Source organism: Amblyomma americanum, chromosome 5 (genome assembly GCF_052857255.1).
Source record: "Amblyomma americanum isolate KBUSLIRL-KWMA chromosome 5, ASM5285725v1, whole genome shotgun sequence".
Taxonomy (NCBI): Eukaryota; Metazoa; Arthropoda; class Arachnida; order Ixodida; family Ixodidae; genus Amblyomma; species Amblyomma americanum.
The window spans coordinates 171,454,695-171,470,089 of record NC_135501.1 but is presented as its reverse complement, the minus strand read 5'-3'; the positions used below and the strand labels follow the sequence as shown (position 1 = coordinate 171,470,089).

The 15,395-nt window shown below is 47.5% G+C and overlaps 1 protein-coding gene across 2 annotated transcripts in view; it reads right to left on the bottom strand.

Moving 5' to 3' along the window:
* Dhc64C (dynein heavy chain, cytoplasmic) overlaps nt 1-15,395 on the bottom strand; it is an 80,354-nt gene that overhangs the window by 52,148 nt on the left and 12,811 nt on the right. For both annotated transcript variants that reach the window (XM_077665808.1, XM_077665809.1), the window contains exons 12-27: nt 15,076-15,147; nt 13,742-13,825; nt 12,766-12,945; nt 12,255-12,578; nt 11,371-11,606; nt 10,032-10,104; nt 9,128-9,238; nt 8,656-8,775; nt 7,924-8,287; nt 7,141-7,286; nt 6,577-6,687; nt 5,924-6,133; nt 4,146-4,292; nt 3,129-3,295; nt 1,138-1,311; nt 697-862 (exon numbers count right to left, since the gene is read on the bottom strand). In XM_077665808.1, the coding sequence (XP_077521934.1) occupies nt 697-862; nt 1,138-1,311; nt 3,129-3,295; nt 4,146-4,292; nt 5,924-6,133; nt 6,577-6,687; nt 7,141-7,286; nt 7,924-8,287; nt 8,656-8,775; nt 9,128-9,238; nt 10,032-10,104; nt 11,371-11,606; nt 12,255-12,578; nt 12,766-12,945; nt 13,742-13,825; nt 15,076-15,147 (2,685 nt within the window). The remainder of the gene's footprint in view (nt 1-696; nt 863-1,137; nt 1,312-3,128; nt 3,296-4,145; nt 4,293-5,923; nt 6,134-6,576; nt 6,688-7,140; nt 7,287-7,923; nt 8,288-8,655; nt 8,776-9,127; nt 9,239-10,031; nt 10,105-11,370; nt 11,607-12,254; nt 12,579-12,765; nt 12,946-13,741; nt 13,826-15,075; nt 15,148-15,395) is intronic.

Sequence of the window (15,395 nt, the reverse complement as noted above, 5' to 3'; positions counted from 1 at the left end):
CTTATTCACATACAGATCAACACCATAACACAGAACCTGCAATAACGTGGTATGCTTCCCTGTCTACCCACTTTCTTAAATGCAAAAGCAAAGGCAACTTCAGCTCCAGGACGATAGCTGGATGTTCAATCGCACAACATACTAGACTGTGCCCGTCTAGCAAGAAGTAAAATGATGGGGGCAACGACTTCAGCATGTTAGCACAGAGCAGGTTATTTAGGCACACTGCCATTGCAAGTTAGTTGAACAAAATCGTTTCTAATCATTCAACTGGTTGAAGAGCTCCAATTACAAGCAGGCATAAAGGCTTACAGTGCACTTTTAACATACAAGCTGCAGCGGAAATTGGCTGAAATCTAAACAGGAAACAAAGCAGGAGGACTGAAGGTTTCTTGAGCACAGAACTTGAATATACAGGAAGAGAAACCTCATATCTGAACAATGCAATGATGTCACGAACAAATCTAGCAAGTCGCCTTTCTTCAATCCTTGTGGCATCCAGTGGTCACTAAGGCAACTACCCCAACACATATCTCATCTTTGATGGTTCCAATATTAACCACACGAAAGTTTGTTCATCTTTTTAACCACACCTAAAGACTCGGTATGTTCTCGGTGGTTTGTACCAACTGCTGTTAGCTCAGTGCGAAGCACCTTGGCATAAAAGCCAAGGTGTGAATGCAAGCACGCACACACCTCTTCTCCTTCCTTGGAGGACAGCCCAGTGACCAGGGTGTTGTCCTCGTTGAGGATGATGGAGGACACACCGGCGAACATCTTCTTGAAGTGCTTCTGCAACCGGGGGATGTTCTTGCTGTTGCCGATTATCTCCAGCAAGTCTTCATCGCCCACAAAGTAGAACCTGCATGCGAGGGAATCCCGTGGCATGAAAGCGCCGGCTAAGCAGGCACAGAACATTCATACTGTGAACTTTAAAAATGCTAACACGCAGCTGCCAGCAGAACACCAACTCAACAGGGAATGTTGAGTGCCTAATACATGCCGGCTCGAAGCACTTTGTATTGATGTTTTTCTGCCATCCACTTCAATAAATTTGTGCGTGACGAATGACGAGGTGACCACCGTTTCTTGGCACTTTGATCTCTGCAGCCAATGCAATGCAAAATCCACCCTCACCTGGGGAACGATGAGCGCTCCCGCTCCAGGTACTCTCCGAGGGCCTTCTGGATCTTGCCCAGCAAGTCAGCAAGACGCTCCAGGGAGCGCTGCACCCCCTGGATGTTGAGCACGTCCAGCACCAGGGGACTCTTGCTCACCTTCTTCATCAGGGTGAGGAACTCCGAGCTGATGCTGCAAGGAGAACAATGAGCACGAGGAGGAATGCAGCACGAGAGGTCATCAATCAGAGCAACTCAAAAATGAAGAGATAAGTGAGCACCAAAGAAGGCCCCGTAGCCAATAGCCTTGACCTGCTGTCATGATGCTGTGATCAACCACCTTGCACCCGCAATACCCGCCAGCAGGTGCAAGTGCTTCAGTGAGACGTCTTGCCAATAAGTTAAAGCCAATGGCTGCAGGGCAATGCTCTAGGGCAGGGAGTTCTCAAACTGGATTCCATGAAACCCTTAGGCTCCTTGGAATGCCTTTTGGGTTCCCCAAGCATGTAAATCTATTCATGCTTCCACTGGCAAATTTCCATCACCCTCCTAATTATGGGACTGACCATACTACAGTTGCAGGCTGGATAGTGAAACATTCCATGAGCCATTATTAATTAAATTGGGGACTTTTTGAGGGGCCGCACACATGCATGCTCCTCTTATGCATGTCAGGCAGGAAGGGACGTAAGCCACGACACGTGGAGTTCTTCAGCACCGTTTGAAGCCCACTGGGATTCCCCGAGGTTTAGAAGATTGAGAACTGCCCGCTTCATTCTTCAGTCATTTCAGACTGGTAAAGAAACCTGAGCCTGACGATATTTCTCACTCTTTAGTTACAAGAACGACTCGCTCTGCACAGTCGACATGCGCAGCGATGTACTGTAAAATAGGATAACACACAAACAGTTTTGTCATTCACAAGGAAAGACCCGAAAAAAGTTGTGAGAATAATCAGCTGTGAGAACTATCTTGTCTTTCAAAAGAAGCAGATGTATAATTCAGATGAAAAGGTAGCCTTGACACAATTCAATGGCTAACTCCACGCCCTTCAATGTTGTGAAGAGAATTGCCTGTAATCGCGAAGGCATAAGTACAGGTTATGGTGTTGCAGTTGCAATAGGACCAGTGACCATTAATGGTGACTTCAAAGCTGCTTCTTTTTGCTCATAAATGGCTCTACTTAGAGAAATGTACAATCTTTTATTCATTAGGCTGTGCGTTTAGTCTGAAAAAAAAAAAAGCTCATAAAACTGCAGCATGCTTCTCTTTTCTATCACCTAAATCAAACTGACATAACTGCTCCCACTGTCCCGGCCATACTGTGCCCACTACTCATGGAATGATAGCTAAAAGAACATTGCGTATTCAAGCACAAGTTGCCAAGCTCTACTACTGCATTCACAGTTCACAATGCATAATCTATCAGCCACAATAAATCAAGACACCCAGCTATACAATAGTTCATCCTAAACTTGCAACCATACGTCCAAGGCATATGTTCATCTCATACATGCCTGAACTGAACATGGTCTAGTCCTGTGACAAACGATTATGAACAGAGCTGGAAGGTGATTTCACGGACCGTTCCATAGACTTGGTTGCTGCAAGCAACCAGGGTCATGTGATGCAGTCAGGAATCCCCATGACTGCAGCCCTATTGCCCGCATAGAACCACTCAACAGCTTTCAAGAGAAAGTCACAGCCCTAGAATATAGTTACGTGATGGCAAGTCGATGAATACAGTATGACATGACAGATGGCTATGGCATGATTCAATTGTGGACGGCCTGGCAAGAGCACTCCTGCCAGTGCCATTGCCTTTTTTGTTGTCCTCTAGTCTGTGACGACATGTAAAAAACATCTGCCCACTGTTCAGCAGACTGGCCATACTACATCCCCCATCACTTCACTGTGGAAGCCCGCATGCCTGAAAGGCAGGTTGAGTCTGGCACACATCTCTTTAATTCACTGATGCCAGCTGAAAACAGCATCCAGAGTAATGCGTACCTCGTGAAACGAGAGGTCTCCATGGGCAGCAGGGTCTGGATGTCAGCGCTGCCAGAGAAGATGCCCTCCAGATAGACCCAGCGCCGCTGCACATCGATCCACACATCGAACAGGGCGTTGATGCGGTTCAGCTTCTCTTCCCATGCCAGGGCATCCTCTTCAAACTCCTGTGGCAGTAACCAAAGCAAAATGCATCAGTCAGTGTCCAAAAAGAGAGATAGAGAAAAACTGAAAAAGGACTCTTGTAAACTCCAAGAAGTGGCAACAGTGGTAATTCAAGATCAAAGACCAACATGGAGAACTGCTGATAATTAGTCAACAGTCTAAGCTGCCCTATGAAGGTGCTAATCATTAACAGTGTCCTGAACAGAACTAGCAAAGGAAATTCAGCAAAATTACCTACTTTGGAATGTCTTTAAATGAGTTTAACGCTGCAATTCTAAACACTTTCGTCGCCGCCAGTAACTTCGCAGGCATGCTAGCATGCTAGCAACACTTTAAACAAGAACAGGTTAAAACAAAATGTTCATTTGTTACAGCAATATTAATCACTCCTGAAATGAACTTCGTCGTCTTGGACAAGCTGTAGTAGCATTCACGTACTTTTGGGAAGCTGGTGCCGATTGTTTCTGCCTCACTGGCAACATTGTGACAAGTCTTGCAGTGTTTTGTCACCTAACCTATCATTTTTTCTGCAAAATAAGTTGTACATTTTGAAGTTCCACATTTTTTAGAGATAACGCTGCTCTGATTTTATCCCCCAGCACGTTGCTGCGAGCGCTCCACATCCAAGCGTGCACGCAGCCACCATTCAAAGACCCTCGAAATATCAATAGAGTCCCGCGCTGTTCCACTAACTCGACAGACTACTATTGATTCGATGACCATTGGAGTGACTGGCCATTGAGTTGACAGACTAACGGCCTCAGGGCCTTCAAAATGACCTCATGACAGACACACGACATCAAGGGATTGAAAAGGCTTCTAACAACAATGGATGGCAATTGGAAGCCTTACCTTGTAGTAGGGAGAGAGCTTCATGGCGGCGACTGAGTTGATGTGCTCCTTGACCTTGTTGAAGAGGTCGTCCCAGCCACGGATGAGCCGGCACTTGTTCTGGTAGTTCACCAGGTCGAGCTCGTAGTTCTGCCAGGCCTCCCGCACCTGCGCAAGCCCAGGTAACATTGTGGCATGAACTACCAGTCTGCACCGTTCCCAAACCAGACCTCCCAGCGAGTGTAATTTCCCTCGATCAGAGTAACTTATAAAAATCTCAACTTCCATCACTGGGTACACAGCAAATCTAAGCATGTACCGTAAAAGCTCGTTGATTCAACCCTCGTTTATTCAGACATGTGGATAATTTAAACCGTCAGCTGGGCCGCAGTCTACGGCATAGGACGTTTGCTAATTCGGACGTTACTGGTCTCGCACCGATTATGTAATTCGAACGGGCTTCCGAAAGGAGGTCCCATCTAGTAATGACTAACACAGCAAATGGTCATCAAAATAGCTCTTCTCAAACCTGAATCGCACGCTGCAAAGTCACACACGCACCTGTGACATGTGCGCAGTGGCAAGCATGATGAAAAACGGATGGCCCCATCTCTGAAAATTGCCTGGCCGTATAGTTTCGGTTTCTCTTTTTTGAGTTTCATGCCAGCCCGTGGTGGCGATGGCTATTGGCCCTGCATCAGCCTGCCAATCAAGCCCAGCTGCAGACAGCTTTGGACGATGATTGGCGCTGCCACATGTTTTCCTCACTTTCCATCCGTGCGGTTCTTCCATTGCGCTGAAACTGCGTGCTAGTCACACGCCATTCGCTGTTTGTACAGTGAAGCATGGCCCCACGTCCGATACAGGTGGCCATAAACACTCGTAACGGTGGAGGCCCTTCATAAGTAAGCGTCACACTGTGAGGGATGTCGGGGAGGCCCTTGCCATGTTGGAGCTGTTGTGCTTAAACACCACCAACAGTATGCACGCAATAAGGCGTTGATGGAAGTGTGAAAAATATTCACTGTCACGCTGTTTTCGTTTCATGCCAAAAGTGGACTTTCATTGCAAAATCTTTCACCGAATTAATTTTCTGTGATGCAAGCAGTCCTTGCAGGTTTTTGTCGAGGTCACTTGATGATTTGAACATCTTTTCCAGTCCTTTGCTATTCAAATTAATGAGCTTTTACTGTAACAGGTTAACAGCATGTTGGAAGTTTGTAGTGAATGCATGAAATCCAGAAGAAACTGCGCGTGCTGCTACCACGACCAACACATTAGCAATGAACACAGTTATAGTATGGAAAGGCTGCCTTGTCAGTACAGCTCACAAGACCAGAGACTACAGAACTATGGGCCTCAAAGTGAGGCCACATTGTCAACATTTTCAAATGCAGTCCTCTATTTTTTTATCCTCGAAGGGCCTTCTAAGTGAGCCTGGCCATGATTGAGGTGTGCAATTTTTTTCCTTTTTAAGGAGCGCTCTGGAAGCTATGCCTCATTATTGTGCCTGCTTTCAACAGTAAGTTGCTCTGCACCTCAGATGTCACCAAATGAAGTTAAAGCTTTCTTCGAGTATGCTGGTACACCCAGTCACTTTAAATGTTCCAGGATTTCCTCTTGCAAACGTCAAGAGCTGCCACAGCAAAGAAGGCTCGAGTCCTTCCGTTGACACAAGTAAAAGCACGCAGTCTTTTCAATTAACTCCTAAGTGCAGAAATGCTCGAAGCACAATGTGGACACCAAAGGAATGAAAAAGAGGCAGGCATGTGGTCAGCGGGAAAGCAAAGCCAACCAACCTGCTTGAGGAACTCCTCGAGGGCCATCTCACCCTGGGCGACCAGGATGACGTCCTTGACGATGGCCTCGTTGCGCTGCAGGTCAATGTCCCACACCAGGCCCAGGGTGAGCTCAGACAGGACCCAGTTGACACGCAGCTGTCGCATCAGCTGCTTCCAGTGGCGCTCCTTCAGGGCGTCTGACTTGAGCTCCACAATCATCACGTTCACCTGCACATGTCACAGAGTTCTTTTAACTAGGCTTCCCATGAGGTTCATCAGGAAAAAGGCTACTCTTAGCGCATGCCATGCAATTTCCACATGGCTGCTTCAAAGGCCTTTCAAACTGAGCCCCTTTCATTTAAAAGCTGCATCACATGCAGCTGCGAGACTAATGGGGCCGGTCTGTGCCTAAAACAGACTTGGAGGTGGCAAGATAAAGGAGCAACTATGGAGAGAGTACAATTAAAGGTCGGTACAAAAGCAGACACACTGGTTCTAGTTCCAATCCTCCACCGTTCACAACAACCGAGGTCCAACCGAAGCACAATGTTTGTAGCTTCTGAGCTCAAACCACAAGTTCTTACTTGGCAAATCCATCACGAGTACACACAGGAGCTAAGAATCAGCAGTTACAAGAGAAGCTGAGATCAGCTTAGAGCAATACCACTAACCTTTGTGTAGCCCATGAGCACCTTCTTGACGTACTCGTACGAGGCGTACTGCCGCAGACGTGCTGGCAGCTCCTTCAGCTGGTTCAGCAGGCCATCCAGTTGTTGGCGCAGCTGAGGAAAGAAAATGCAGGTTCAAAATGCTTACTCAAAGCAAGCCATCTCTGAACGCTGCCCCAATTGTGCCAACAACCCGGGTAATGGTGATATTCAAGAATGTATAATCACAAGCAGGGGTTCACAATCTGAAAGGCTAACCTACAAGTGTGCTTGGCTAGCAGTAGTAGTCCAGATGCAACCTGATGACGCTGGAAGTTGAAAATAGCTTCTACTGGCACTTTGCTCCCCATTTTTACTCTTTCCGTTTCCTCCACAAATAAGGCGACACGAGATTTTGCACAGCAGCGCAGAGCAGCAGCCAGCACATGGTGCAGTACTACTCTCAAAAGTACCCAGCCCAAAGGAGCCCTATGAGCCCCGCTCGAGCCGAGCTCTTTCTACACAGAAAGGACACAGCACACACTGCTAAACCTGCAACTAAGTTAAAAGTCTGAAAAAGTTACCCACCTTGCGAGCCTGCACTGACAGCCAGGGCTGCTCCTTCATCTGGTCGATCTGGTCCCAGATCTTGGCCAGTTCTGACCAGACACCTTTGAGGTCTTGCAGTTCTTCCAGGGCCACGTGCAGCCGCTCGTCACCCGCTGAGATGACACCTGAGAGAGAAGGGACAGAGGGCATTAACCACTGCTAAGGCAGAAAAAGCGCAGCCGAGAACAGGAGGCCTGCATCAAGCTACCTCTTAGTATGACCCAATGAGTGAATGCTTACATACTGCACAAGTAGCGGAATGTACGCAAGTTCAGCATGAACGTTTTCACAACAGCACCTTTGAAACTGTTCCTAAACTGGAATCAGCACTGTCTTCCTACGACACCTCTCCTCAGGTCCAAACACATGCTTCTACTCCGCCTTTCCTAACAGAACTGCCCCTCCATTCAGTATGCCTCAAAAGAGCTTGCCTCTGCGTAAGCACTGATTGGCTACCTTGTTCATAGTACTCGTGCATAGCTTGGAAGCACCCGAAGAACTTAGCTATACTACACACGAAGCGATCACTGCATCCTCACTGCGGCTCCTGCCATTCTGTTCTTTAATGGCTTGGTAATATGAGATGCGGAGTTTCAACTCTGCATGTAGTTGGTCAAACAGAGCCACTTGGGATGCTCTTGAGCGCAACTCTGACAACGGCAGCCAAGGATGAACTTCTGAGCTACACTGCGAGGTTTGCTCTTCGAAACTAGCAGAACACCACCTTGAGGCAACTTGCATGCATTTCGAGCACAAACGTACCTGGCTCCTGCAGCTCGAGGGCCTCCTTGGCCTTGACAAGGTTCTCGCGGTCCTCCTTCAGGCGGCTGAACTTGGACTCGAAGATGGCCAGCTGGCTGGTGGCCTCGCTGGGGCGCAGAGAGCCCTGGACGGGCTTGCTCTTCTCCCAGTCGGCCAGGAAGTCTGCCGTGCGGGCCTCGACCGCCCGGTCCTCGGCCACCACCTTCATCTGGAGGGAGGCCACCTGGGACGAGATGGCTGTGTCCTTGCGGCGCATCATCTCTGTGAAGGCCGACCACTCGCCCTCCACGTTGTCCACGTGCAGCCACCAGTGGGGGAACTGGAAGCGCTGCCGCTCCAGGATGCGCTGGCCCTCCTTGTACAGCTGCAGCATCACGGTGGGTGCAGGGCAGCAGGGGCGAGGCAAAGGGAGTGGAAGAAGACGGTTAAGAATGTTTCGACCGTGCCTCAAAGTAGTTTCTGCTAGTGCCACACAGACAGTATTAATGGTCCCTGAAGAAGGTAGCAACTGAACCAACATTAAGCTGAGTTAGATTGGCATCACTAAAATTCACGAAAATGAGGCTTTACTGCTTAAACATTTTGACTGCCTGTAACCTGCAAATATACTGTTTATGACCTTTGGTACTCTTTGCACCGCCTTTGGTGCTGTGCCGTACTAGCGGCAGGCATAACTACACGAGCAGCAACATAAGCATGGCCAACGAGTTTCAACTCTGGCTGCTGACTCACCTCCACCTGCTGCTCCCAGGTCTTCATCTTGCGCTTCAGCGACTGGACGTAGGTGATGAAGGACACTGCGTCCGATGTGCTTGCAGTGTCGATGGACTGCTGCTCCAGCTCGCTTCGAGACTACAGGGAGTCGGAGAGAATGCAACGTAAGCACCCCATTCCACAAGGGTTCTTATCAGAGCACTGAATGACTCTGAACATCCCAACCAGTACTCAGACAACACAGTGAAATGGGTTCAGGCAATTAAATAATGGTACATCTCTTTACCACTGAAACTTTGGCAAATGACAAGATTTTTTTACACATGGCTCAAGACAACTCAGCGCTGAGCTGAAGTTCAAGGAAGCTAAAATAAATTGACTGAGAAAGACGAAAGGGGCAAACTCGGGATTAGCAATGACGACATAGAGAGAAAACGAACTTAAAACAGGCCCTGCAGTATGACAGAAGAGGGCTGTACAGATTTCTCACCTTGGAGACGGTGGTGTGGAACTGGGCCATGTCATTGCCCAGGAGCTGGCCAAACTTGCCCAGCACCTCCTTGTGCCACGAGTCGTACTTAAGGGTCACCTTTGACTGGACCTGGAGCGACAGCCAAGCCAGAATTGTGGTCAGACACTACAAAAGCATTGGCAACATGGGGAGGCATGCACAATACACTACATTTGGAAGGAAAGCACGGAAAGCAAGAATTGCACGCTTATTTAAGACAGGCGCCAAGATCTATGCCAACACTTGGAAACTCAAGATGTACAAATGGCCAATTATTTCACAGCATCAACAGAATGTCTGCTTGTGACAAAGCAAGATCGCGGAACGGCTGAGAATACACACATGCGTGCCAAGTGCTTGCAGTTTTCAGCCTGTACTGACGCTCCGCTCTGTCACAGAGTGCTTGTTCGGCCTTCGGGTGATACCGCTTAAGAATAGGCTGAATGCACACTGCAAAAGCATGCAATTATGTGTTCCTCGCATATTTTCCACTACAAAGCACCAATGCTTCCCAGTCTTATGCATAGCAATTAATGTTAGGCCCAGAATAAAACTTTTCAGTGTTGGTGTTTTCGAACAGTGGAGAGCGCATGTCAGTGTGCTGTTGCAACCATGCTCAAACTCCTGGTGTTTTGAGAAGTGCCCGAGTTTGGCTTCATTGCATCATAGTAACAAAACTTAACATATGGTAGAAGCGGGATGAACAAGTGTTGTTCGCCTCTTTCGAACCTACGTGAAGTTTCACAGTGTATAGTAAAGCTTTCAACCCTCACACTTTCTTCACAGTGGCTTCAAAGCCACATAAGTGAAAAAGCCCTCTTTAGAGACTCTTTTTGGCAGCTGGAAGAGTATGGTAGGAAATCCACAGCAAACAATGACATACCTTAGCATAGTCAATGATGATCGGGCCAATCTTCTTCCGGACATCGGTTGTGTCAAAGGTGGTACGAGACTTCCTGCAATGCACGCGAAGGCACTAATTTAATCGATGTTCCTGACAAATCGAAACTGCCAAGTATGTAAACTTTGTGCACGGACATGCTCAAAGAAAAAAAAAGAGAACATCGTGAAGTTGCGAACTCGAACCGACAGCTGAGTGAACAAAAAGCACCAAGAGGCAAACTTCTTTCGACCTCCTTGCAAGCGTTGCCTTGAGCTCTGGTGAAAGTGCTCACTGAGGCATTTCCTAAAGCTATTGGCGAAACTTGCATCTCAATTCTAATATCGCAAGTAAGAACCAATTCCATCTCTTAAAACAAATGCTTCTGAAGACTTCATCTAGATGCACTCCCGATGTGGTATGTTGGCAAAACAACTCCTTGCAGTTTACCTATTATGAGTTCCCAGGTTCGAACCCGACTGCAGCGGCAGCGTTTAGACGGAGGCGAAAGCAAAGGCGCCCATGTGCTGTGCAATGTCAGTGCATGTTCCCCAGGTGGTCCAAACTACATGGTCCAAACTACGGCACCTCTTCCTTCCTTTCTCCTTTCACTCTCTACATTATCCCTTCCCTTACAGCCCCCTTCAGGTGTCCTCCATATGTGAGACAGATACTGTGCCATTTCCTTTCCCCAAAAGACCAGTTTTCCAATTTTCTTTTTACCTATTAAACACCAATTTTTCAATTGGCACTGAAAGAACTGCTGGGAAACTTTCCATATGAAAGCAGTGATTAAAGTTATTATTATTCTCATTTTGTTTTACAATGCGAAGACAGAGCCACAAAATTGGAAAGGACTGAAGGAACTGGCTGGCAACTACTCCCAGAATAGGAACACTTCCCTACTCCAGACAGGAGACGGAAAATGAAAGAATGGGGAAATAGGATTTCCAGTGAAACAGCGCAACGGCACAAGGCCAGAGGACAAGAAAGGACGATACACAGCGCTCTGTATCGTCCTTTCTTGTCCTCTGGCCTTGTGCCGTTGCGCTGTTTCACTGGAAATCATGTCAGACCAACGTGCCCATCAGTTATTGTTGGGGAAATAGGGAAGCACTAGTGTACTACGCAACAACAACAGAAAGGTAAAAAACAAGGCGCATACCGCAGTGGTAAAAGGAAAAAAATCGGTAATTGAAGCGATGTGTCATGCATGACAGCCTATACGCTGTTCTGCCTAAAGGCCTTTTCTTTTCCACACTCCACTCCTGGTACAATCATTCAATTTCCCTTTCCTGCTGTTTACCCCTCCCAAAGAAAAGGAAGCCAAACGGCTGCTCACTTGATCTCGACGAGGGTGTTCATCCAGAGGCCAATGTCGTCGCCCAGCCGGGCGTACAGCATGTCCTGCTGCAGGTCCCACAGGGCCTGGTAACGGAGCCACTCGCTCACATACGTGTCCACCTGCTTCATGAAGGTCTCTATGCAACCGTAGCACTTCTCCAGCACGTTGGTGCCGTCCAGCATCACCCGCAGCAGGCTGCGGTAAGTCTGCGCCGCAGGCCTCTCCAGCCCCACCTGGGAGAAGAGGACAGGTGACACAAATGCATTGAAAAGTAGCCCAGTGTACAGTGCGCAGCACTCTTAATGGAAACAAGAAAAATAGTTCTGCTCCTCAAAGCGCTAGCTCACCTGCATTTAAATTTCACAAACATGCAGTGTTCAATGGTCAACGTCATATGGCAGCAAATATTCAGTCATCAGTAATAAGGTGAGTAAGGCGAATGTAGGGAGTAAAAGATAAGCTATCAACCAGAGGTAAGCTTGTCCCTGGATAGAAGTCGGCTGAAGATTGCCAATGCGTTACGCTAGGCAAAAAACCAGACCCTGTACACGTTGCCTTTAAGCAATCTTCGGTCAGTCACACCAAGCCATTTGCATATGTAGGCATTCCTTTATTGATTGGCATTCCACAAACCATAAAGCCCCTCCTCACTTGGCTGGCTTGGCACAAACAAATGGGCTTAAAAAGACTTTCAGTGCAGCATTTCATGGAAGTCTTAAAGAAACTTTTGTATATTAAAGTCAAACTGCACCAGCAACCAGAGCACAAAATATGCCAACTTTAAAAAGGTAAAAAAAAATTACCCGCCACTTGTTTGTCGCACAAGAGACAAGAAGAAATGTTAAGGAAAAAGGGATCCCCTGCATCCCACCACATCTCACCTGGTACCGGGTGCTCTGGATGCGTGTCTGGGAGAGCACGATGTTCTGCCAGGCAAAGAGCTGCTGGAGCAGGCTGAAGCGCGACTCCTCCAGGCTGGGGCTCAGGTACATCACCTGGTTGGTGATGCGCACCTCGTGCACCAGTGTCTGCACCTGGGGCTCGCCACCCGGCGGGTGGTGGACTGTGCCGGCAGCACCCTCTTTCTCACCAGGCGTGGTGGTTGAGGCGTCCGCCTCCGACTCTGCGGCACCCTTCTTCCCTTCCAGGGCCAGAGTCCAGGCCCGGATTCCGGCCTCCAGGCGACCTGCCAGCTTGGCCTCCACCTACGTTTTAATGAAAAGTGCTGCCTGAACACACCTCTGTGGCTGTGATCTCACACATACATATTACGTCTCATTGCAGGAATCAGAAAGAGCATGCACTGAAAGAAAATGCCAAATGACATTTCATTAAAAAACAAAAATAGGTGAAAGGAAAGATTTGTTGACTGCAAGCGACTGCAACACCCACCTGCTCGTCGAGCTTGCTGACCCAGAGATGCAGGTTGGAGTACTGGTGCAGGCTGAGGTCGTCGACGGCACGCTGGATCTTGTTGAGGATTTCGGCAAACGTGGAGGCGCTGTAGGCACACGTCTCCAGCGAGCGCACGTCAATGTCAATCTGCTCCTCGATTGCCATCAAGTCATCAACCTGCACATCAATCAGGAGACCGACATCATTAGAAGCAGGGCAACACCAAAATAAACAAGGAAAACAAAAATAAGCACGAGGCCTACATCACTAAGGGTTATTCCCCATACTTCCATAAGTAACACTTCCAGGAAGAAAAACTGTTCTGCTGCCTCAACAAATTCTCTTGCCTTCTCCAATTCTCTTCTGTTCTGTTTCCCCTTCCGCTGGTTGCTAGGGGGCAACCACATAAGAGATCAATGATCATGCGTGGCAGTTATGCGACTAGACCGTGACACCGTTTTTGTGTGCTTGCATCTGCATGTGGAATTGTGCACAGGCACTAGATTCGAAAATGAAACAAGCTTGCCAATGAGACCTAATATAGCGGCACGGCACAGATACTAGGGTTAAAAAATGAAGAGTTAAAGATGTCCAGCACCAAGTAGTTGAATAAAACCGGTTCATTCTGGAGTGCCTCCTGGTAGCTTCCAGCAAAGGAACTTCGGAACAGCATGAATACGAGTCATACAAATGGATATCAAACCGAATTTGCAGGCAATTCTTGCAATTTGAAAGCTGCGGCCCCTTGAAGATAGCACGACGACTAGAAGCAACTGACACTAAGAGAGCCGCCGCTTTGTGTCAGCCTCTTCCTACATCTTGACTGCACAACATTTTTCTTAGCACGATCTCAGCCCCTCTCTATGGATAGCTTAACTTCCCAGCAGCTTTTTTTCAATATCAAAATAGACTCACATGCTTGATTCTGCCATAATGCAACATGAAAAAACACAGGGAATTTTCTTTTTCTTACCTTCTCTTGGAAGTTGAAGACTGTCTCTGCGAGCTTCTGGACATAGGGGTCCAGTTTGTAGGACTCCCAGACAAGTCCAATGCCCTAGATTGTGGGCAAAAGAAAACAAAAAGTGAAATGCACATCCAGGAAGACACGGCAGTACTGATAATCACAGCTGTTCTACCCTTTAGCAAAATTGCTACAACTTACACGTTTTCCCCAGAATGCCTGAAATGCAAACAGATGTACGAATTCTAGTCTGTCTGCCCCCTGTGTTTGATCTTCAGAGAAGTAAAGACAAAAGCAAAACTAAATGTGACAGAATGCTCCTACATAAAGACAAATCTCGCATCAGTTCAGCACATTTTGTTTTAAAGAATGCATAATAAATTACACATTACTAATAAAATTCATGTCTGTAACTAAAATCACGCAATACATGTTCTGACACATGGCACAAGGTTTTGGCACAATGTTTTGGCAGAAGGTTTTTCTGGTCTACTCAAGGCGGTGTCAAAGACCTTTTTCCCAAGTCTCTTTCACCCAACATAAGCCGAGCACCAGGTCACAGCAAAGCTTGTACCCACAGTATCACTAGTGGGTACCCGGCGGCACTGGGGATCAAACCCCGCACCTCTTGCATGCGAGGTGGATACTCAAACCATTAAGCCACCGCTGTGGTGGTACCAGTCCAAAAAGCCCATGCAATGAAATACTGTATTTACACATGAATAAAGCTACCGCATTATTAACGTATAATGATAGGGGGCAGTTTAAGACCTGAGAAAGATTCTTTAAAATGTACATATAACGATTATAATGCTAGCTCGAGTCTGTTTATGCCAACTACACCCAAGGGCATGGGAAAAAAAATGAGGACGGCACACAAAAAGTACAGAAACAAATGGATACGTTGATATTATTTTAAAGGCCACGCTCAGAAATGCATGAGGCATCGAGCAGATGTTATAAGGGAGAAAATTGCTCATTGGCATCCACCCAAGCACAGCCATACGGCTACAAAGGAAAGAGCTTCCACAGAAACTTCGTAATTAAAGAAAAATTCCTCCCGGTCCAGGGTACAAATTTACTCCACACTGGGGGATCCCCTAAACATTTGATCGACCACATGCTAATGGACACGGTCACCCAAGCAGCAGCTGCTGCACCCCCCCCCCCAAGTGCCACCGTTACTTCGCGTTTCGCGGCGCCCAGTCCTGCGGCCCTTCACCCTTCTTTCCTTTCCTACTCCTAACGGACACGGTCACCCAAGCAGCAGGATAGGCTGACAGGCTCATTAACTGATTGAGCAGATGCTGCAAAATTTAGCCAATCAATTCCGAGTCACTCACCTCGGCGATGAGGTTCTGCACTTCTCGCTTCTGGCCGGCAATCAGCAGAGTGATGGAGGGACGTTCCTCCACCTGACAAACAGCAGAGACGGAGAACAATGCGAAGAGACGTTACTACAACATGCACGAAAACAAAATGCCACACGGTGACTGAGGACCTGCACAAAGGCAATGTTTACTTACGAGAGAGAGTGCTATCTGCAAGAGGAGATGATGGCAAGCAAGCAATAATGACTAAATACAAACAGGCACAAAAATATGTTGCTACAGAAGAATCTATATGCTATGATCGTAGTTAATACAAACTTCAGGATTCTGCA